Source organism: Mytilus californianus, unplaced genomic scaffold (genome assembly GCF_021869535.1).
Source record: "Mytilus californianus isolate M0D057914Y unplaced genomic scaffold, xbMytCali1.0.p SCAF_4, whole genome shotgun sequence".
Taxonomy (NCBI): Eukaryota; Metazoa; Mollusca; class Bivalvia; order Mytilida; family Mytilidae; genus Mytilus; species Mytilus californianus.
This window is the reverse complement of record NW_026262690.1, coordinates 119533539-119557098: the sequence shown is the minus strand read 5'-3', so window position 1 is coordinate 119557098 and position 23560 is coordinate 119533539. Positions and strand designations below refer to the sequence as shown.

General features: G+C 31.6%; 1 protein-coding gene across 1 annotated transcript; it reads left to right on the top strand.

The window, feature by feature from the left end:
- Positions 1–1028: 1028 nt before the first annotated feature.
- LOC127699197 (sphingosine-1-phosphate phosphatase 2-like) lies at positions 1029–19748 on the top strand. The gene is made up of 3 exons (XM_052202964.1): positions 1029–1772; positions 10081–10170; positions 13975–19748. The coding sequence occupies exons 1-3, from the start codon at positions 1125–1127 to the stop codon at positions 14548–14550; spliced, it is 1314 nt and encodes a 437-aa protein (XP_052058924.1). The 5' UTR covers positions 1029–1124; the 3' UTR covers positions 14551–19748.
- Positions 19749–23560: the final 3812 nt, after the last annotated feature.

The window sequence follows — 23560 nt, the reverse complement described above, 5'->3', positions numbered from 1 at the left end:
AAAAATCCTGATGTGCGTATACTAGAGCTTGCTGAAGGGAATTGGGAACAGATTCCTTATCTGTGAACTTTGTTTTCAATCTTAAAATCTCCTGCTGCCAGTCTTCAATGTCTGGCAAATCCGTGTTGTATGCTTCTTTTATTTCATCTATGCATTCGTCTGTCAGGTAGTCAAACTTTCCAGGTAAAAGGTATTAACCAATCATCATTTGTCGCTGTTATTGTGGGAATCTTGTGGGAGGAGGGGGAGGGGGGAGGGGTCCGATCCCGAACTCCCGAATAAAAATCACACGAAATTCCGTAGTCCCGAATTAGAAAACACAAAATCCCGTTTTAAAGGTCCTATACTGTCCCTCAATAATGTCAAATTGGATTACGGGATGTTCTTTCAAATTTTAATGTTAAAGAAACATGGATAAAAACTAATCCATAAACCCATAGATTAGGTTTGAAGTTATATTCAATACTTGAACTCTTATCCTCTGTTGTGATCACAAAAAACATCAGTTAGTTTACTAGAATTATTCCTTCCTCACCTTCAGTATCGCTTTTCCTTTTTCTGCAAGAGCCTGTTTTAACCAGAGATCCATGATGATTACCGTTACTAGGTTAATGTTAATCGAAAACATCACCCGTTGAGATGCTGAGTTATAGCCGGGAAGAATAATTGTAAAGGAACGATGACAAGTTATAGAAATTGAGGTTGAGACAGAAAAAACAAATGACTATATTTTGTATTTGATTACCATAATAAAATACAAAAAAAAAAAATTCAGTGTCGAAATTTTAGTGAGGCAATTGCCTCACTTGCCTCAATGGTAGTTACGGCCTTGTAAATATAAACCATTTAAACATGTTAACTAATAAGTTTGTGAGATACTTAATTTTTTTTATTGTGTACATAAATCATCGATAAGAGTAGAAACATTAAAATTCATATTAATATTGAATCACTATCCTACACTGTAAAATTGAATGCCCAGATTGTTGAACAGAGTTCTCTCCCCTATTCAAGAATTGTCGCTGTTGCTTAGGTCAAGATTAGTCACATCGGGACCTACACACTCCACAGTTTACATTGTACACTACCTCAGTGCAAGGGAAGTATATATTTACAAAGTGAAAATGGGTTCTGTTATAAATAATTTATTAGGACTGAAAGACCCATCTCTTGTGGCTAATTTTCAGAAATATTGTCAAATTGAAATTTTACCAGGAACTGAGGAAAAGGATTCTGAGTCTGACTACCTGTCATCCTCATCTCATGTGACCTATGGAGATTTACACCAAAGACTTACTAAAACCAATGGGTTTGTTCAGAATAATAGCAATGGTGTCATTAACAACGAACACTGTAGTCAAAATGGGTCTATACACTCAAATAATGTTGACCACATGGAAAATGTGCAAAAAGACTGTACACAATCCGAGAATAAATCAGAGACCAAGTATATTGTGCATAGCAAATTTCTATATTGGACTTTTCGATTGGGAGCTGGATTTGGGAATGAATTCTTTTATTTGACATTTTTCACATTCTGCTTATGGAATCTCAACAGCTTAGTAATGCGACAAATGGTCATTATTTGGCATGCTGGAATGTATTTAGGGCAAGCGGCAAAAGATATAATTGAGTGGCCTCGTCCTTCTTCACCACCATGTGCCAGGTTAGAGAAAAGGTACTTGGAAGAATATGGAATGCCGTCAACCCATGCCACTGTTGGGGTTATAATTCCCTTTGGACTAATAATTATTGGCCATAGACATTATGAGGTAATTATTTAAATCAGCACTAATTTGATTATTTCACAAAAAATCATGCGATAAAAAATATTTGTAAGTCATGACCATTTTAGTATAACTTTTGATCAGTTTTAGCCGTATGATGTTTTGTGAAAAGAGCCACAGTTCAATAAGTGCAGTGTTGATTAATAGTATACATGTATGTAGTCCAAATAATTATGAGTCGGATGATATAATGACGTCTTGAAAGGCTATTTTAATTTTTTTCTGTGATGCCTTCCATTCAAGACGTCATAATTATTTGGACTACATGTAACATGTATGCACATTCGATTCCAGTTTATCTGCCATCAACCATTAAGAATTATGGGCGCAGCTAGTTTATGAAGATACATGTAACACGGTATTCAGAATTAAGAGTATGGCTAATCCTGATTGGTCGATATGTGCACCCGTTATTTTTTATTATTAGAGACTTCGTGCAATCTGCATTATACCAAATGCAAAATCTATATTTTCCTCAGCCCTAACAGAACTGAGAAATCTTTTCTACGCTAGGATGAGACACATGTTTTTAAGTGCAATATTGATAGGCAAGGGAAAAAAGTACAAATTACGTTAATTTAAGAAGAGCTACTGGAACCTATATTTTCTTTTACCAAAAAATACTGTCCTAATAATTCTAGCAAGTTTTCGTTAAAAAAAAATCAACTTTCTAAAGAAAAGTCTTTACCTCGAAAAAGGCTACCATTGTCGCCTATAGGGAATTTAATTGTTTTTTGCAATCTGTACAGTAAACTTCCTCTATACATGCTATACATGTAGGGAAAAAAGCAATGTACGTGTACTTCTGTTTATTCCATTATTGTTCATACCATAGTTTAGATCAATTTCCAAACATGGAAACAACTCCAAGGGCAATGTAATTTGAATTTATACTATTGTTTGCATGCTATTGAAAATGGTAACAAGGCACTACTGCACCAACATATTTCAACACTCTGTCATAAAAGAAAATTTGGCAAGATCAGAACATTTAGACATGTTGGAGACCAAAACAAATAGCACCTCATATTTTTTTTTATTTTACTTTGATCAGATAAGGTAAGAAAAAATTAACAATTAAATAAAGTTTTAAAAAATAAAACACAAATTTTTATCAAAATTCCTTAAATAAAATAAGCATTACAATATTTGATTGATTAATAAAATAAGCATTACAATATAAAAGTCAATATTTGATTGATTGTTGGTTTCTTAACATCCAGTGGCAAATATTTCATGTATGTTCAGGAGGATACAAAATTTGATTGTGTTTGAATAAACATACATGTATCTTATAATATTAAAAGTTGATTGATGGTTGTCATGGTATACATGTATACATGTATATATAGGTTGAACGTTGTTTTCAATTTAGACTTGTTTATATCATGTACATGTATACATTGTATATCTATAGTTATGCATACAATATTACATGTACTTATAGCATGTGCAACTTAGCAAGCCATATTAAGTAAAACTTTAAAGCCCAGAATATCATTCTTTACTTTGTGAACCAACAACATCAACTACATTTTTGTAATTACACAAACCTTCTAAATCTTGGAAACCTACCAGTCCCAGAGTGTCTAGAGACTAGAATTCATTGAACACATTAATTACCTTCAGGCATTTGTACTAAAATTCATGTCCAAGCACAGATTTGAGTATCATCCAGGTGGGAGAGATTATTTAGGGCTCCAGGAGGACACCCCCTAAGGTCACAAATTCACTTTTAACATTTTAACAAACTATGCTGATCTGATTCTTGGTTTTTTACCTTTTCAAAGGTCACAGGTCCTTTTACATGTAAATTAGACTCAGGTCAGATTTGACCATCATAATAACCATCTTGGAGCTTCGTCATTGTTTGAGGAAAGATTTATTTTTTGTGGTTGAAATTATTTGATTTTCAAATTCAAATCAAGCTTTTGCTAAGCAAAAAATATGAGTGTTTAATTCATGTTACATGTAGTTGATCTGTATGATAAAGATTAACTACATTGTAGTTAGCTAGAAGTAAAAATTATTTATCTTGATATTTTGAAACATTTTAAATATGATTTATGTTGTGAGCTGGTACAATGTACATTGAAAAACCTGATTCTTTTATTTTGTCTAATACAAATTAAAGGAAGATGTATACATAAAATTGAGAATGGAAACCGGGAATGTGTCAAAGAGACAACAACTCAACCAAAGAGCAGAAAACAGCTCAATGGCATCAATGGGTCTTAAACACAGCGAGAAAATCCCGCACCCAGAGCCGGGCTTTAGCTGGCCCCTAAACAAAAATGTATACTGGTTCAGAGAAAATGGACGTCACACTAATCTCCAAAACATATAAATGAACCAAAAAAACAAACATACTAGACTGACAAAGGCCAGAGGTTCCTGACTTGGGACAGACACAAAAATGCGGTGGGGTTAAATATGTTTTGTGAGATCTCAACCCTCCCCCTATACCTCTAGCCAATGTAGAAAAAACAAACACACAGCAATACTCACAGTAAAACTCAGTTTAAATACATGTACATGTACATGTATATATATATATTTGTATAAAGTTTTGTATAAATGTAAATGTTACTTTGTTGAGCATGTTGAATATGCATGTAATATTTATGGTTGGACATTATGCACCTGTCATTCAGCAAGTTCAGTCAGAAAACCATGTTTAATACTTTAGTGTAATTGTTTGGCTATTTTTGTATCATGTGTATTGGGCAATTTGGCCTTGATATCCAATGTATAGTCTTATAATAGGATCAAGGTGAGCTGTATTTGCCACAAGACTCCGAAAACATTCAATTACTATTATAAAATACATCATTCATGTACATGTAAATCATCTACACTAATTATGCAAATTTTATTTATCCGGCAACATGATATACATGTAAGGAACTTGGAAGAATAAATCAGACGTCTAATTACCCATTCTTGTTCTTATAGATTGCATTCTCCTGTTTTAGATTGACAGAAATGAACCAGTGATCAAACTGATCAATGCCAAAAGAATTTTCTTCTGAAAAAAAAACTTTTTCCTTTTCAAATCATAACAAAGTATACACCAAACAGAATTTTAACTTTTTCATGTCATTTAAACATGTTTAAATTTAATTACAAAATTGATACAAAAGCACCAGGGTTCTTACTTATCATGCTAAGTTTTTTTTTATACATGTAGGAGAGTCCAGGGACTCACCATTATTGGCCTTTTTGAGTCCAACAGTTATGACAGTGTGAAGAATACACATGTATGTGTACATGTGCAATGTAGTTGTCTTAGTTTTATTCAAGCCTTCATCATCACAACATACACGTAGAGTAAGGCAATAAAGTCAGAGTAAGATTGTTTTTTTGTCACTTGATAAGAAATGATGATGTAACTGAACTCAGCTGATACAATCTTGATGCATCTTAGGACTCACCAGTTCAAAAAATGCTGAGTCTAGGACTCGTGGACTCATTTAAATGACAAGCCTAAACAATGCAACATTTGCATGTAATTGAGGTATGAGAAATCCCCGTCTGATATCCATTTTACCCCCATAACCATTCATTGTTTCATATTTAGACAGTCAAATATTATTAGATATATTTTGAATATACTGTAAAAAAAAAATTCGTGGATACTAATTTTCGAATTTTTCATGTATTGCTGAAAAATTGTATTTTCATGGATATTTTATTTCATGGCTTTTCCAAATCTCTGCCCACAAGCCTACAGAAAATTTATATTTTCTTTGAACATTTAAATCTGTACATGTAGTTAATTTATACCCACCAAATCCACAAAAATTGATCATATCCCACAAAGAATGAACAGTGGATATACATGGTATAATAAATTTGAAATGGTAGAAAGACTTGAACTAAATGTTGACCACTGTGAACATGATTTCTCACTTCTTGCATGTGGTTTTAACTCTTAATTCTGTCATCCTCTAAACATGCTAAACTATAAGGTTTAAAACCCCCTCCTTTTGTCTGTGGTGCAAACTACATGTAGTTGTCTCATTTGCATCATACCACGTCTCCTTATTTTTATACGCCCGTTTACGGGACGTATTATGGTATACCGTTGTCCGTCTGTCCGTCCGTCTGTCCGTCCGTCTGTCCGTCGTCAACATGTCGGACATTAACTCAAAAACGCTATAACCAATTTGCATGAAACTTTGGTGAATTGTTGATATCTATTGACGTGAGCTCCCTTTCGTTTTTTATAAAATTTAGATTTTACGTTTCCGAGTTATGGGGTTTTATTCATTAAAAAAAGGGGGATTTTCCAGTTTTCGGACAATAAGTCAAGAATGCTTTCACCAACTTGCAAGAAATTGTGGTGAATTGTTTATATCTATTGACATGAGCTCCCTTTCGATTTTTATAAATTTATGATTTTACGTTTCCGAGTTACAGGGTTTTATTCATAAAAAGAGGGGGGATTTTCCAGTTTTCTGACAAAAACTCAAAAATGCTTCTGCAATTTTTATGAAACGTTGGTGAATTGTTTGTATGTATTGATGTAAATTCCCTTTAAAATTTTATAAATTTTACATTTTATATTTCTGAGTTATGGGGTTTTATTCATTAAAAAAAGGGGTGATTTTCGAGTTTTCGGACAATAACTCAAAAATGCTGTCACCAATTCTCATGAAACCTTGGTGAATTGTTTATATCTATTGATGTAAGCTCCCTTTCTATTTTCATAAATTTCTAATATGACATTGAGAATTAATTGAACTTTATTTGTTTATAGTCTGACAACAGATTTACTAAGTATTGCACAACAGCAAGAAATCTTTAATTGAATATAAATTCAATTCATATAACCAATTTCAAGTTCTTTGACTACATTTATTCAGAAACCTATAATATGTCAAATATTTAATTACAATCCAAATTCAGACCTGAATCAAGCTTGAATATTGTGTCCATTTTTGCCCCAACTGTTCAGGGTTGGACCTTTGCGGGCGTATCTAGCTGCGCTCAGCGAAGCAGTTTATTATATTTAAAGAAACCTAAAGCCGAAGTAAAATATCGCTTATTATCAATTCAAAACTGAAAAAGAAATACTGAACTATTCGACCCAAGATTTTAAATGCCTGACAAACACAAATAAAGAAATATGTAGAAGGTAAAACAGTCACACATGTAATGCATGTAGAATATTTTCTTTCATGCAGTATCTGTATGTCCATCATACTAATAATACTAGGTATACATGTTCTTAATGTAAATGTGAAGGATAAACTCTCTCAAGTGTAGCATTCTGTAGGACTACAAAATCTAAGGCAAAACTACATTGTTATGTCACAAAATCTTCATAAATATAAAACACCCACATAGGGGATGATACAATGTACTTGTTTATAAGTACAGCATATGAGTAGTACAAGGAATTAAATGTGAGATAATCGTCAAATTAATTTAAATGCCACAGACAGTATATGAGCATTTTTATTATTGTGATCAATATTGTGAATTTTAAACCGATGATTGATCAAATTTTATTGACAGAAACTTATCAGTGGTCTGCCCTTGGTGGTTCATTATATTTACATACTTTGGAAAAAAGAATTGTATGAATATTTTATTTGGGTCATTGCTACTCTTTTGTGTTAGCACAGTTGATAATAAAGAAATAAAAAGTTAGGAAACTAATGTACATACCCTAGTTTGTAGGCAAATAATATATAGATTTTATACCTGTGCACAGACAGTTGACATAGATTTTATACATACAGACAATTTATATAGATTTTATACCTACAGACAATTTATATAGATTTGACACCAGTTAGCATTAACATGATTTGTAAATCCCTCTCAATCATTGATTAAAACTTGAGTATTAAATATATATATAGGAATCAGCTGGTCTGTGAGTGATGACCAACTTCTTTTCACACAAAATAAATAATGATGTATACATGACATTTGCAAACAGGGTCAAGTATTAAAGTTTTCAATAAGACTATATATAATAACACTATTGTTATATTCCACAGGATAAAGTGATATATTCCACAGGATAACCTGATATATTTATCTCTTCGTGCAGTTGTTGCCACAGGCGTTTGGGTGCATATTATAGATATTGTATTTGTCATTTTTTGCTTAAAATATTCAATTTTCTATATTTCAACCATATATCTATCACTACTACTCATGTCTCTCCTAGTTTCAAGTGAATTTATTCGCACTGATACAACCCCTTATTTTACTATCATACTAAAAACCAATGTTTAGTATGGATACTAAAATAAGGGTTGCATCATAGTTCACTTGAAACTATGTGAGACATGCCCAGTAGTAAGATATACATTTATGTGGTTTGACAAAAACAATATCCATATCATGCACCCAAAGGCCTGTGGTTGTTGCTATTTAACTTTTTTTGTTGTCTGGCTTTATTCTGAGTGGTGTTCTTGCTAAGTATTGGTCACGAGTGGTGCCAGAGGGGTTGTTGTAGAGGGTTCTCTGAATTTAGTGGAGTTTTGACTGAGTATTGGTCCTGAATTATGCCAGATATATGTAGGTTGCTAAAGGAAGTTCCCTGTCTTCCTTAAGGAGAGTTTTTACTGAGTATTGGTCATGAATTATGCCAGATATATGTAGGTTGCTAAAGGAAGTTCCGTGTCTTCCTTAAGGAGAGTTTTTACTGAGTATTGGTCATGAATTATGCCAGATACATGTAGGTTGCTATAGGAAGTTCCCTGTCTTCCTTAAGTAGAATTTGTACCGTGTATTGGTCCTGAATTATGCCAGATACATGTAGGTTGCTATAGGGGGGTCCCTGTCTTTCTTAAGGAGAGTTTTTACTGAGTATTGGTCCTGAATTATGCCAGATATATGTAGGTTGCTATAGGAGGTTCCATGTCTTCCTTAAGTAGAATTTGTACCGTGTATTGGTCCTGAATTATGCCAGATACAATTGTAGGTTGCTTTAGGAGGTTCCCTGTTTTGCTTAAGTAGAGTTTGTACTGAGTATTGGTCCTGAATTATGCCAGATAAAATTGTAGGTTGCTGTAGGAAGTTCCCTGTCTTCCTTAAGGAGAATTTTTACTGAGTATTGGTCCTGAATTATGCCAGATACAATTGTAGGATGCTGTAGGAGGTTCCCTGTTTTTGCTTAAGTAGAGTTTGTACTACGAATTGGTCCTGAATTATGCCAGATACAATTGTAGGTTGCTATAGGAGGTTCCCTGTTTTGCTTAAGTAGAGTTTGTACTGAGTATTGGCCCTGAATTATGCCAGATACAATTGTAGGTTGCTATAGGAAGTTCCCTGTCTTCCTTAAGGAGAATTTTTACTGAGTATTGGCCCTGAATTATGCCAGATACATGTAGGTTGCTATAGGGGGTTCCCTGTCTTGCTTAAGTAGAGTTTTTACTGAGTATTGGTCATGAATTATGCCAGATACATGTAGGTTGCTATAGGAGGTTCCCTGTTTTGCTTAAGTAGAGTTTGTACTAAGTATTGGTCCTGAATTATGCCAGATACAATTGTAGGTTGCTATAGGGGGTTACTTGTCTTGCTTAGGTGGAGTTTTTACTGAGTTTGACATATGAAAAATGCATTAAGCATATACATGTACAATGTATGTAGCTCCATATGGGAGGGGGCCTCCCTCCAACCACTGAATTCACTTCCGGTATATATAAATAAATATATATATATATAAGAAAAATTGATAAAAGATAGTATATATATATGTATACTATACTTGCCACTATACACCATGTACTGTGTTACAACCCTAGTTAAAGCCAACTAAGAAAGGCATTACCCAACTAACGAAAGCTATATTTTTATATAGTCTAGTAGATTGTGTGGTCTAGGGTGCTGGACACAGTGCGGGCGGTGTTGCAACTATATCTTTGCAGATCTAACATTATTGGGCTTTTGAGACGAAGTATATATACATTATGGTGTAAGCCATGTATAACCACAAGTTATCCGATGGAGAACGTCTGTCGTAAAGTTGTAACATATTTAGACGTATATATATATATATTTAAATAATTTCTACAGTTGCCAAAAAAGTAGCAAATTCACAAAAATATAAAATATGAAATAAGTTTTATTAGGTCATAGACTCAAAGTTCATAGGACCCATAATGCTATATCCTATCTTTACTCAAATATAAAGTATGTTTATTTTGAACCAAATTGTTCATTGGAATTCAAAATGAATAAACTGAATTCTTTATAAGTTTATATGTTATCATAGTTTAGTTAAATACACATTAAATTCTAATTGCATGTAATTTTTTTTTATTTTCAGTTTGACTTGACCATTCCTTTAATAGTTGCATTTTTTTGGGCAACAGTTTGTGGACTGAGCAGAATTTATTTGGGAATGCATTCAGTTTTGGTAAGTGTCTAGTCAGATGATTAATATAAAAACAAGGAGATGTGGTATGATTGCCACTGAGACAACTATCCACCAAAGTTCAATGAAGTGGATGTAAGCAATTATAGGCAACTGTACGTCCTTCAACAATGAGAAAAACCCATACTGTATAGTCGGCTATAAAAAGCCCCTACGAGAAAAATATGAAACAATTGAATTGAGAAAACTAACAGCCTAATTTATAACAAAACAATTTACGAAAAACAAATATGACAGACATGAACCAACGAACAACCACTGAACTACAGGCTCCTGACTTGGGACAGGCACATAAAGAATTAACATCATTATTAGTGTTGGGAATCTGCTGAATAATTATGATCTATTAAACAAAATAATTGGACAGCAATTTCTTAGTAATAATAGTGTTTTTTGTATAAGTTAATATCATGATAATGTAGAATTAAGTAACATACTTTCCCTTATGAATAAAAGAAAGAGTTGGGAAAACGTCAATGAGACAGCATATAGTACTTGTGCAAGTCATATATGTAGCTACATACTCTGTCACAGTGTGGTTTTTAGTTCCAACCCTGCACGTGGCAGGTGGGACTGCCATCAATCTTACTTGACAAGGATTGTCAGTTTTCCAGCTGAAAGTTCAGTTGTTCTCTCCGGGCACTCTGGTTTCCTCCACAAACAAAAACTCAAAACGCCACGAAATATCCAAAAGTAGTGTTAAACACCAAAAATCAATCAATCAATCCCTTATGAATAATAGAATGTGTGCGATATATGTCAATGAGACACGTCACAGCATGTTATAATTGTGAACCTGGTGTATGTCGTATAGTTTAAGTGACATATTGAATTAGAATTACCCAAACATATAGAAAAACTAAAACAGTGTATATATGTGCAAAATGGATATTTTATGGGTTATTTATAAGGGGGTGTCAAAAGGCTTCTGTTAAAAAATAACATTTTATTGATTTTTTTAAAACTTTTATCAATAATTGATCATTTAAATTGAAAATTATAATCAATTTATCAAAAAATTTCCATAATTTATCAATTTTTGATTATAATCAATAATCTATATTTCTTTATAAAAATAAGGAAATGTGGTGTGATTTCCTATGAGGCAATCACTGTGTGTATTCACATGCCTGTTTTGGTTTGATGGTGGTGTTGGGTTTCTGCCTTATCATCATAAATCATATCATGACATTACATGCATTTAAAATTATGTTAACAAGTCTTATTACATGTAGGTTCTTGCATAAAACGCATACTTGGACATAGTTTGAAAAATCCCCAGCATCCTGCCATGTCTGACATTACATCGATGTTAGCCATTTATTGGGGGTCATAATCCATGGACCAGGTACTTCTTTGTTTTTAATATGAAAAATCAGTGATGCTGAGATTGGAAAACAAAACTGTTGTATTATTCCAGAATATCACTTTTAAGTATAAATTATAAATTTTCAAAAAAAGTAAAAAGTAAAATGAAATAATGTTATTATATTTCACTTGTTAAATTTCATTTAGATTTTACCTTTTATTTCCTGTCTTAATCTTAGTTGTAACTTTATTACCCTTAATTTATACCTGACAATTTTATTACACATTTGTTATCAACTGTTCCTCTGGTCAAAACAAGTGAAAGTCCAGTATGTCAGACATAGTAAGTGCTGCCACTTTTCAGAAAAAGTCTCTTGATTCTATAACCTGAATAATTCAGTCCCTCCCCGTAATCGATCTCTCCTACTTGCGAGGGCCTGAATTCCTTACACGATAAAAACTCTTCACAAATCCTGGATTTTGATTGGTGCCCTGTAGAAGAGGTGACCAATCAACAATTGGCTCAATTTTATCGAGATAGGTAAATCCCGAGCTAATTCCGAATGATTGATTGAAGATTTTTCATTGTCAATGCATTCAGGCGTTAATGGAGTAATCGTAGATCAGCTGAATATAACGACTGAATTATTCGGGTTATTGATTCTATTGTATTTTTGGAAAGGGGGTGGATCTTGAATGTCATTTCACAAAAAAAAATGTTTTTGGTGATTAGGCCAATATATAATATAGCTCCATTTTATGTCACCCTACCTTCCCTAAATTTCCAGGCATACTCATCATGCCCATACACTTTTTATGGACATTTATTTGAAACCATGTTAAAGTCCAGACATTTTTGGTTGACCACAGTTAAAGTCTAGAACATTTCCTTGTATAGTCGTTGTATTTAAGGAAATAAAATTATTTTACCTAAATACTAACCTATCCTATTTGTCTCTCAGGAGGCAGGAAACAAGAATATATATATATATGAGTTCGAATCCTGGCGAGGGAAGAACAAAAAATTTGCGAAAGCAAATTTACAGATCTAACATTGTTGGGCTGATGTTTAGACGAGTTATATATATATATATATATATAAACAAGTCTAAATTGAAAACAAGGTTCAAACCTATGATTGCGTTGGATAAAAACCGCAATTTTTATACGTGTGCATGCAAAACAAATTTCTTGTTAGAGGAGTCTAAATACAGCACAAACAACAATTTCCAAAAGACAAAAAAAGTGAAAAAGTATATTTTAACAAAACGCATTTGACTAACAGGTCGAACAACAAATGTTCTTAAACCCTGCTGACTGCCATTGGCGATTGCCAAATAAAAGGATCACCGATGTAATAAATGGATCTTAATTATAAATTTAATACTAAACAGAAAACAATAAACTTGCGGAAAAGATGATATACCGCAAACAAAAGGTGCAAAGGTTTTTGTACACCATATCCGGATTTCGACAATTAATGCCTCTTCAGTGATGTTAGGAATCGAAACGGTATTTGGAAAGCCATACAATTTACCTCAATTTAGGATAGACTCTTGAATTTTGAAGAGTCAAAATAGGATGAACGGATCATATATTATTTTGGAATGTAGGACAGAAAGTCACAGACAAAAAGTCATGGACAAAAAGTCACAGGACAAAAAGTCACAATTCAGTTTTGAGATTATTTTTCTTTGAATAAGAAAACACTTATTTTTAAAAACATGAATTGTATTTTTATTGAATTATTATCTAAGCAACTTTGTAAACAAAATGTATTCTGAAAAAACAATAATGATTATATAATTGTTAAGAAAACAAAAAAAGAAATAATTTCAAGAACTTTTTCTTATATATTCAAACAATGTTAAATAAATTATTTGTGACATTTTGTCCTGTGACTTTTGGTCCTATCAAATTTGTGACTTTTTATGTCCTGTGACTTTCTGTCCGTTTACCATATTTTGCATTATTATTGTACATGTTGTATAGTATACCGTTTCTAGATACACACTGTAGGAATAATTGATTTTTAAAGATGCGATAAAAAAATTGGATGAAAAAATACTGTGATGAATTATCAGTACATGAATCCCTTTATAAAACTAAATTATCTAAGTTATCTCCATCGATAATAAAAAATTTAAACAGCTTTTATTCAAACAAAAGCATTATTTGGGTAAAAAAAGATCTTATCATGAGATTTAATTGTTAAAAATTTCTTTATTTTAATGAAAGTCCAAACAAGTAAATTCTTTCTATGCATCAAATGTGCTAATATTAATAAAAATCTGGCCCACTCAATTGAAACTATTTGCAGACAAAGATTAATTATGTACCCCAACCCCTCCTTTTTTATCATGATTTTTTCAAACAAATAAACATGCTTAGAATCTTTGCTCAACAGTCATACACAAATTGTCATACTATTGATCTTTGACTAATTAGAAGTCTGTATACATTTTTATTTGTTTTCAGGATGTCATTGTTGGAGCAGCCATTGGAATAATCCTGATCCCACTCATGTTACCCTATGTTGAAGCCTTGGATTATTTTCAGATTACCAGCATGTATAGCCCTCTGGTTGTGGTGGGAGGCGAAATATTTTTATTGTACATATACCCAAATTCAACAATTTGGAACACAGCCAAGGGTGATACTGCTACGGTGGTAGGCATCGGAGCTGGTATTGCTGTTGCAACATGGTTTAACTATCAGTTAGGTTTTACCATCCCATCAGATGTGGCTAAGCCATATCATATACCATCCCTAATTACATGTATATCAATGATACCTTTAGCTGAAGTAAGACATCTAATAGGTATTCTAGTTCTAGTCATTGTAAGGGCTGTTGCCAAGCCTATCACTCACAAACTGTTTTGTCAATATTATAATGTTGATAGCAAAGATGAAGAAACACAGAGAAAAATAGGAATGGAAAAACCACAAAAGTTTGTTGCCTACTTTTGTGTGGGATTCGCCGCCATATTTATAGTCCCCAATCTGTTGCGGCCTTTAGGATTAATGAGAATGTCATTTTTTACTGAAATGTAAATGTGTATTGAAACAGTGCAATCAATTAGTTTGTATTTTTATTTTTTTATTTGTAGACTAGCTGTTTATAAATATATTTGCATTAATTTTTTAATTTTTTAATGTTTTATAATTATATGAGGGCCCTGATATTAATGCATGATTGTTGGACTAATGTGACAATCCTTGTAGGATTTATCGTACTCTGGATTCATTTGTTGTCGTGGATCAAGTAAAATTGGATATTTGAATTGATTTCATGGTTTTGCTAAAGAAAATTAACTTGGTGGTTCACGTTTACTCGCGAAATCCACAAAAAACTGGTATCCCATGAAAAATAATGAATCCACAGTATTAGATGTAATGACATGCACCTATTGACACTTAAAATCTGACAGAAGGGGTCCATGTAAAAATTTATTTAAGAAATTTTTCTCATCTGCACCAGTTGTGGTTCAAACTTTTTAAGAGTTCATTTAATTTCATATAATGAGGATTATGGCAATAATCAGACTCTTGTTACGATTTTTCATAAATATACTGTGGAATTTTTTCTTGAGGACCAATTTTATGTGGACCGAGGAAAACTTGTATTTTTCGTGGATATTTGATTTCATGGTTTTGCCAAAGTCTGCATATATAATTTTACCTATAGAAAATGTGTACTTCTTTGATCAATTAAATTCGTAGTTCAGCCTTACCCACGATTTCCGTGAAAATTGGTATCTCAGGAATAATAATGAATCCACAGTACTTGTAATAGAAGTATTTACACTTGTATGCGAATGTTGTCCGCCATTACTTAAAATCACACAAGTTCCCGTAAAATTTGACATCACAATTTAAAAAATCTGATGTCATAATTAAAAAGTGATTGTTGCTTGACGTCAGAAGGTTATTAGGAGCAGATCTAAGGTCATTCAGAGACAAAATTCAGCTAAATACCAAAAGTTTAAATATGTTTATTCAAATGGATATTTTATCATTTTGAAAAATTTGGGAAGAGCTAATAAGGAGTTTACTATGTTGAAAACACTTGAATGGTGCATGCCCACTGCCAGTATATACATGTCATGTTTTAAAAGGATTTATGAAAAGGAAATTTTAAATATATTTTAATTAATCAGGATCAAAGATTTCATATAAAGTATCAGTTAATGATCCATTGTACATACGTTATTTTACATGTATATATTCAACACATGAGTAGGAGAGCATTAAACACATTTTACAAGAATATATAAAGACTACATTTTAAATATTTTTTATCATTTCATGATTTCTCCCAGTTTAAAATGCAACCAATATATCATAATAATTATGGTATTTACTATAAAGTCTCTGTGGTGATGCTTTTATATGTTTTGCTTACATGTAAAAAAAAGGGTCTGAATGGTACATATTAACAGAAAAGAGAATATGGCCCCAAAAATACATAACAGAGAAAGATTGGCAAAACAATTAAGAATAGAGAATAATGGGCTGCCAAAATATTACAAATAGAGAATAATGGGCTGCCAAAATATTACAAATAGAGAATAATGGGATTCTAAGATATAAGGAATAGAGAATGATGGACCAAAAAAAGACTTAAGACTACAGAAAAATGGCCTAAAAATCTAAAGAATACAGAATTGTAGACCTATAGAGCCTCCATCCAGACCCTCCTAAAGTAGAATGATAATGGGATACTTTGTATAATTATAAGTAATATTTCAAAAAAGTACTGTAAGGAAAAAAATTAAATTGAAATCCCAAATTCAAAGATCTCATTTAAGAAATTCCTGTTTTAACATTACAACAACAAAGAGCATAAATAAAAATATTTAAATTAGACAGAAAAAGGTTGTTTTCCTGGTAATACTCAACAAGTTCATGGTTACCTACTTGTAGGATGAATTGGAACAGTTAGGTGATATTAATCAATCTGAAATTGTCTAGTTCAAGGACAGTTTAAAAAGTACTACCTGAACCTGAGAGTTTTGATTCATTTGTTGTAGTATAACAAAAACTGTTAAATATCTTCCTGTAATTTGATAACGTTATATAAGACAGTTGGGTAATAACTTTGTACGGGTAGTCCTTACAATAATTAGGCCAAAGTAGCTTGATTTGATAATTCTTTCAACAATAACATAAAACTGTCAAAAACTGTGAAAATTTTATTATTAAAATCATAAAGAAATAAATATATGTATAAAACTGTCATAAACTGTTAAAAATTTTATTATTAAAATTAAAAAGAAATAGATATACATGTATAAAACTGTCATAAACTGTTAATTAAAATTAAAACGGAGATATTAATTATTCAAATATTATAAATAATATAGGAACATTTTATGAAAGATCTTTAGATTACTTTCCGTCAGTTCTGATAGCAATGGATATTCACACATCTCTAGATCAATGTTGGCTTAGATTTTCTTCAATTAATGGGATATATTGTTTCTCATTTGTGTATAATACCATAACTACATGAATTTAATCACTTGCTAAATCAGAAATAAATGTAGAACTATCTGAACATTTTTAAATTGATTTTATGTTGCTTGTATTTATAAGATTATATTCAACACAATACAGTTTAAATTGCAGAGTAAGAAATTTATTCTCCACATGTAATTGTAAGATGTTTTTTTGATTTTTTTGTGTTGTCCGGTTGCTGTCTAATAGATGTATAGTAAATTATACAACTGGTTTACTTTTATTCATCTTGACACTATGGTGCCAATATCTTGACACTATGATGCCAATATATGTTATTGAAAATTATTCATTTATCATCCTTTACTATAATATAAGGTAAAATTGCCAAAAGACTCCCCTCCTAAATTATTCAAATCTATTAGGAGATTGATTTGTAAGTTTTTTTTAGATATATGATTAAAAAATATCCCAAAATTTCAAGGAACTTTTTTATTGGTTCTACCCAGGCCCATATTTGGGATGCCTCTGAGGGGGTAATTAGAGGTCATGACACTCTGACTTTAAAATAGTCCAAATTTCAATCTTTGCTTTGATAGTATTTTTTTACCCCCTTGCTTAGGGTATGCTACATATACCCTAGGTAAGAAAAAAAAAACTTCATATTGAATATTCTTGTGTCATAAACTTGAATGTCACCTTAAATTTTGAAATTGATTTTTGCACCTAATGTACTGATACAACTGATGATGTACCATGGGCCGACTTTATTAACCCATTTCTGTTATCAAAGCTATATCAACTTTGCACATGGTGTCATTATTTAACTTATTGAACTATGAACCTTTGTATTTAAAGCTTTGATTTGCTAAGATCAGGTGACATTTTTAGGACAATGAGCTCGGGTATTTGTCTTACCTTTGACCTTTAGGTTACATAACATGACATCATATTTTTCTGTTATATATTGTTATAGATAATAGGTCAATGGAAAAGTACGAAATAGGAAATTTGATTAAATTTTTTTAACAATTTTGATTTGATTATTGGAAAAATTCATTCATAAGTTCACTTGATAAGACCTATTAGAGAAATGTTTTGTATGTCCACAATTCTTAGATATTCATTAAATAATTATGCAGTTATGATCTTCCGGTGATTATTTCTATTGATAAGCATGTGTACATGAAATTAGGACCATATATTTTTGTCTGATAGATAAGTGTCATAAAAAATGGACAAAAGATTGTATTTGACCAATTAATTATTGATAAAGAAGAGCCAGTGTAAAAATAGTTGTCTGGTCAACTAAGACTGATATCTCTTATTTAAGATATAAGCTCCTTATAGAGATTTTATGTATTGAGGCCATGTGAAATTAATTCCATGATTTTTTATCTATCTTACAAATGTTTTAAAATTTTAAAGTTTGATTATTTTGCAAATTGTAAGAACAAATTTTTTTTTTGAAATATCCATTAGATACAAAAAGTGAATAATTGAAGGATATACAATTTTTTGTTGTTGGGATGACGGTTTGGAGGAAGGATAAGTTCTTATCAATAAATTTTAAAAGAAGGAATTATGAAAAAGACATAAGTAGTGAACTGGATTATTGTTCCATGAAATTATACATGGATTTAAGTCATTATTGAATAGTTTTTAATTCTTTGAAATAACTTTGACCTGAGAACAAATAACAAACATAATCTATCAAAACATATACATATATTATAGAATATATTGATACAAAGTCTTTCAGTCAGCAAATACTCATTATAGATTCAGCATTGACATTTTCATTTTAAACCATGTCTATTTATAGTTTTCTTGAGACTTTTTTACATATGTTAATTTTGCCATACAAAACGTAAAATTGAAAAGAGAAGAATTTCAATTTCAGCAATTATGTTAATCGATAGTTAACCATGTCCTTATAAAGGTGACACCACCATGATAATAGGAGACTAGAGAGTTTTGGGAAGGAAAAGGGGGAGGGTGGACAAAAGCTTACTTTATGGGAGGATGTCTATTGTCTAGCTGCAAAGGTTATACCTGGTTATTTTAAATCAAATCCATTGTTTTCAATTACAGGCCCATGAAGAGCATACAAGGTCCACAGGAAGACCTGTTACCCTACCTGTTCACATTATTTCAAAGCCTACCAGTTTTTGCTCTCTCTTCTAAATACCATGTACTTGGCAACAAAGTGGCTAATTTTAAAGTCTTTGGTGTGACTCTGTAGGTTTGAAAACCACAGCCTACTTGCACTTAAGTTAATCAGTCTGTCACAAAACCTATGAAGCAGTTTGAAGTGAAATCTGCCTTGTTTAATTCTGCATTTGTTGCCAGTATTCCCAAGAAAAATTGTTTGTTGTCAGTTTTACCAAGTTACAATTTTTGTTGCCAGTATTTCCAAGTTAAATTGTTTGTTTCAAGTATTTCCAAGTTAAATTGTTTGTTTCAAGTATTTCCCAGTTAAATTGTTTGTTTCCAGTATTTCCAAGTTAAATTGTTTGTTTCCAGTATTTCCAAGTTAAATATGCTGGTGAGGCATTAAACCACTATCAATCAATTAACTACAGTCAAACCTGTATACAAAGTTTATTCTCGGGACAAGAGAAAACTGACCTTGCAAGAGAGATGACCTTTGGATTGAGATTTAAATGGATCGGTATTACTACAGTGAGACATGGAGAGGGTGACCCGACAAGTCAAGTCTTTGTCTAGATAGAGGGGACCTTTATAGCAGGTTTGATTGTATGTTAAACGAAAATAAAGTGGATTAATCTTTTTTAAAAGAGTTTTCTTTCTTCCCAAGTATGAAAACCCAGTTGATATTGAGTGTGTTTATGATTTGCTTGTAATGATCTTTAACAGATATTATATGTATGTGAAGGTCCTTTGTTTGTAATTTTTTTATTGTATATTCTGGCTATTTACATGATTGTACTTCATATGTTTAATTTACTGTAAATCATTTATTCATTTTTGTCTCTGTCAAAAAAAGTCTCATTGATTTTAAACAATCCCAAATATCCTTGTTTTTATGCCAATTTTTAATGAAAAGAAAATCATATCTTATACTTAGAATTATAAGTAAAACCCAGGAAATAGATACTAGATCATTTTCTCTACGGTTTTTAAGTGTAACAAAGGAAGTAAACATTGATAAGGCCATCCTAAATTAATTCTATGTTTAAAGTCGACCTTGCAAAACCTGCAATAAAGGGATAAAACTAAAAAACTTTAAAAAGAATATAAGGTTGGGAAAGAATGGCAAAATTTACCTTTCAATGACATAACTTTTCATTTGTCATTTTATAAAACAACTTAATTGTTTTTTTTAAAGAGATATGAATATTATGAAATTTTTAAATATTTTGATTATGTGAAGTCTAAAAAGTGAATTATTGAGTGACATTTCAAACTTTTTATGACTGGTGTAAACAAGTAATTAGATAATCAGTTCAATACTGTAAATTCAGAAATTATTGCGAGGTTTTTATTAATGCGAATAATGCGACTAGGTGAGTATCGCAATAATAAAAACTCGCATTTTGATAACTGCAACATAGATCTGTATGTAGATTTTTCTGAATTCGCAATAATTAAAATCGCATTCTTGTGTATTTTTGCAAAATCGCAAAAATAAATGCACGCAATAATTTCTGAATTTACAGTATACTATCTGTTTTTTTCTCTTTTCTGAACCCAATTATAAACAGCTGATGTTAAACATAGAATTATTTTTGGATGATAATAATTGTTAGGTAATAGTATGTGAACCTTTGACCTTTCATTGTTTACATACAACATTAGTACATGTAGCTCTTTATATTTAAATCAACCACGAGACTGACTATAAAAAGGTCATCATAAATTGGTTTATAAGTTTCAGATCAACTGACTTCTTTTCTGTTAGTTAATTTTTTTATCGTTTTATTTTGGTTACATGCAGCAACATGCATATTCAGGATAAATAGTTTCAAAATAATTGAAAAGCAAAAAAAAATGTCTATACTTGGAAAAAAACTTTAGTTTGATTTTGATCTTAATTGACATGGATTGCCTATTCTCCTGCTGAAGGTTGGGGGGTTCTGTACCAGTACTGCAGCATCCTCCAGCAATAAAATATTCACACCATGATAAAGACGAGAGTACTATAAATCGTGTTAAACACCAACAATCAATCAATCAAACAAGTTAACTTCAGTGACCTTTAAATTGTAAACTTTAGTCTTCAAATGGATGTTTTTGATTTTACTGCAAAGCAGGGAAGATAAATGTCTGTGTTAACAATTTTATTATATGTATCATCTTTATAAATTTGGAATGCATATTTTGATGAAATATATAATTTTTTTATATTTCAGAAGCATAATTAAGAAAAAGTTTTAACTTTAGACTTTTCTTATTTTTAAGAATTGTGTGGTTATTATGATGGCATAAAAAAACAACCCAAAGAACATGAAAATGAAACATAAGATCTTGAAAAAAAATGAGATTAAGATCCTAGAGGTGCCCTCTATGATGGGCAAATAACCTTAGGATATTTTTGTGGTGAGAATAGCATGATTGTGAAATAGATGAGGTTCCTGAAAGGGAGTGGCAAGAAGAGAAATAAAAACGTTTATTTTACTATCAATGGAAAATAGTTTTAAGGTTGAATGGTACTTTTGTAATTATTGGCAATCAAAATATGCTGTTAAAAAAATAAGCATTACCATCTTTGTATTAAAATCAGAACATTATTATTGTCTTTTTTCTTTTATGATATATGACAAAGTCAAAGTTCATAATCTTAAATATACATCTGTAGTACATTGTATCGTTTAAAAACAAATATGAATAATTAAGAGCAACAGACTCTATAGAGAGGTTATATATATATAAGAAATCCTATGTAGGTAAAATGCCTTGTACAAGAAAGAAAGATATGTTAATAGTTCTTGCTGTGATATGTGTGACTGGCAATGTATTTAATTCTACTGTGAACAAAGTAAATAAAATTCATATCATTGTTTCTAACTTGATTATTCTTTTCGCCATGAATGATAATATTATATAATAAAATAAGCATGCCTCCGCTCAAGCTTCAAACAAATGAAATTGGACAGACCAACGTACAAGGGTAACACTTAATGCCCCTGTCAACTGCAGGGGCATAATAAAATAGCAAAGATGGTGATGATGTATAAGTGTTCAACGTCCAGTGGCAAATATTATATGTACATCCAGACAAGAACATGTGAATGTGATATGAATATTCTTTGTACTAGACAGACACACAGCTCAGTGTCACTCATCCAGATTTTTAACATGCTAGATTAAAAGATAACAGTCTGTAGGAAGTCTAGTCGCCCTACTAGGAGACATTGGTATGACTGAGCTTAACCAATCCTTGCTCTTACTATTAAATGCTGTGTGCTTAGCTCATAAGCAGCAAATACCAATTTTCAAGTATTAGGTTTAAAAATAACTAATGAGTTCATTATCTGATTTAATTATTGGAAAAATTACCGTATTGAATACTTCGTAATTACGGTACCAACTTTGATGCACATTTGGACAATAAATGTCTCCAGTGATGCTCAATGCTAAAATATTTGAAAGTCCAACACCTGATCAAAACTTTGAAGAGCTGATAAAACTGACAAGGACCCAAAGTAAAGGTAAACTTGGACAAGGAATCGGGGGTGAGGGACTTTCCTTAATTTAAAAGATTTTGAAATTTTATAAAAGCAAATTTATATAGAACACAATATCCTTAGTTTCATGACTACCAAAGTACTTGCTTAATGGGCTGGTGATACCCTTAGGGCCCAATCTCAAGGTAAGACACTGGGTTATTTTCCAGTCAGATTTGTGCTTTGTTTTTGCAGGAGATGGGGCAGATATATCTTTGCTATGTTCAATATTCACATCTCTGGTCTTGTACAATGCTTTCAAATGAACAGTGAAATGTTCACAATAGGAGTAAAGTCTACCTAAAAAAAGGGAAAATTTCTAGATATACAGTATTACAAGTTTTTGTTTTCTGTATTTGAGTAATTGATGTCCATGTAATCAAGCTCAGTACAATATCTGTCCATTATGGACAATGGAAACCAAAAGTGCCATGAAGGAAAACTAAATCTGCCTACGGTCAACTTACCCAAGGTGAGATGAAGCTTAGGGTTTTTGGTTTTCTTATTTCATATCAAGTCTCTTTTTTTTTTGAGAATTTGGTGTTGATGGCAGATCTTTGATTGTTTCTGTTTAATTCATTCACAACTTTTCTAAGAATCTTGACAATTTATAGCTTGACACCTGTGACTGTCTATTGTAGAACACTATATGTTGTCCTCTAGATGTCTTGAAAGTGCTCCAATATGTAGAATTTTTGCCAGATTTTTTTATGAAATTATATGGCAATGTCTCATACACAAGTTCAATCAATGCCTATCAATCCATATGAAATTGCATTGTAAGTGCTCTCAAGCCTACATTCCTTTTCAAATTCTAATGAAATTTATATCCGTTATGTCTTGGACAAATTTGAAGATCAGTCCTAGTCAAATTTTTTTTCAAGAATTATATCCCTTTGAAATGTAATTTATAT

Coding starts and splice junctions, on each gene's coding strand:
- LOC127699197 (XM_052202964.1), top strand. CDS start 1,125: ATGGGTTCTGTTATAAATAATTTATTAGGACTGAAAGACCCATCTCTT. Junction 1,773..10,080: donor TTGGCCATAGACATTATGAG/GTAATTATTTAA, acceptor TTTTATTTTCAG/TTTGACTTGACCATTCCTTT. Junction 10,171..13,974: donor TGGGAATGCATTCAGTTTTG/GTAAGTGTCTAG, acceptor ATTTGTTTTCAG/GATGTCATTGTTGGAGCAGC.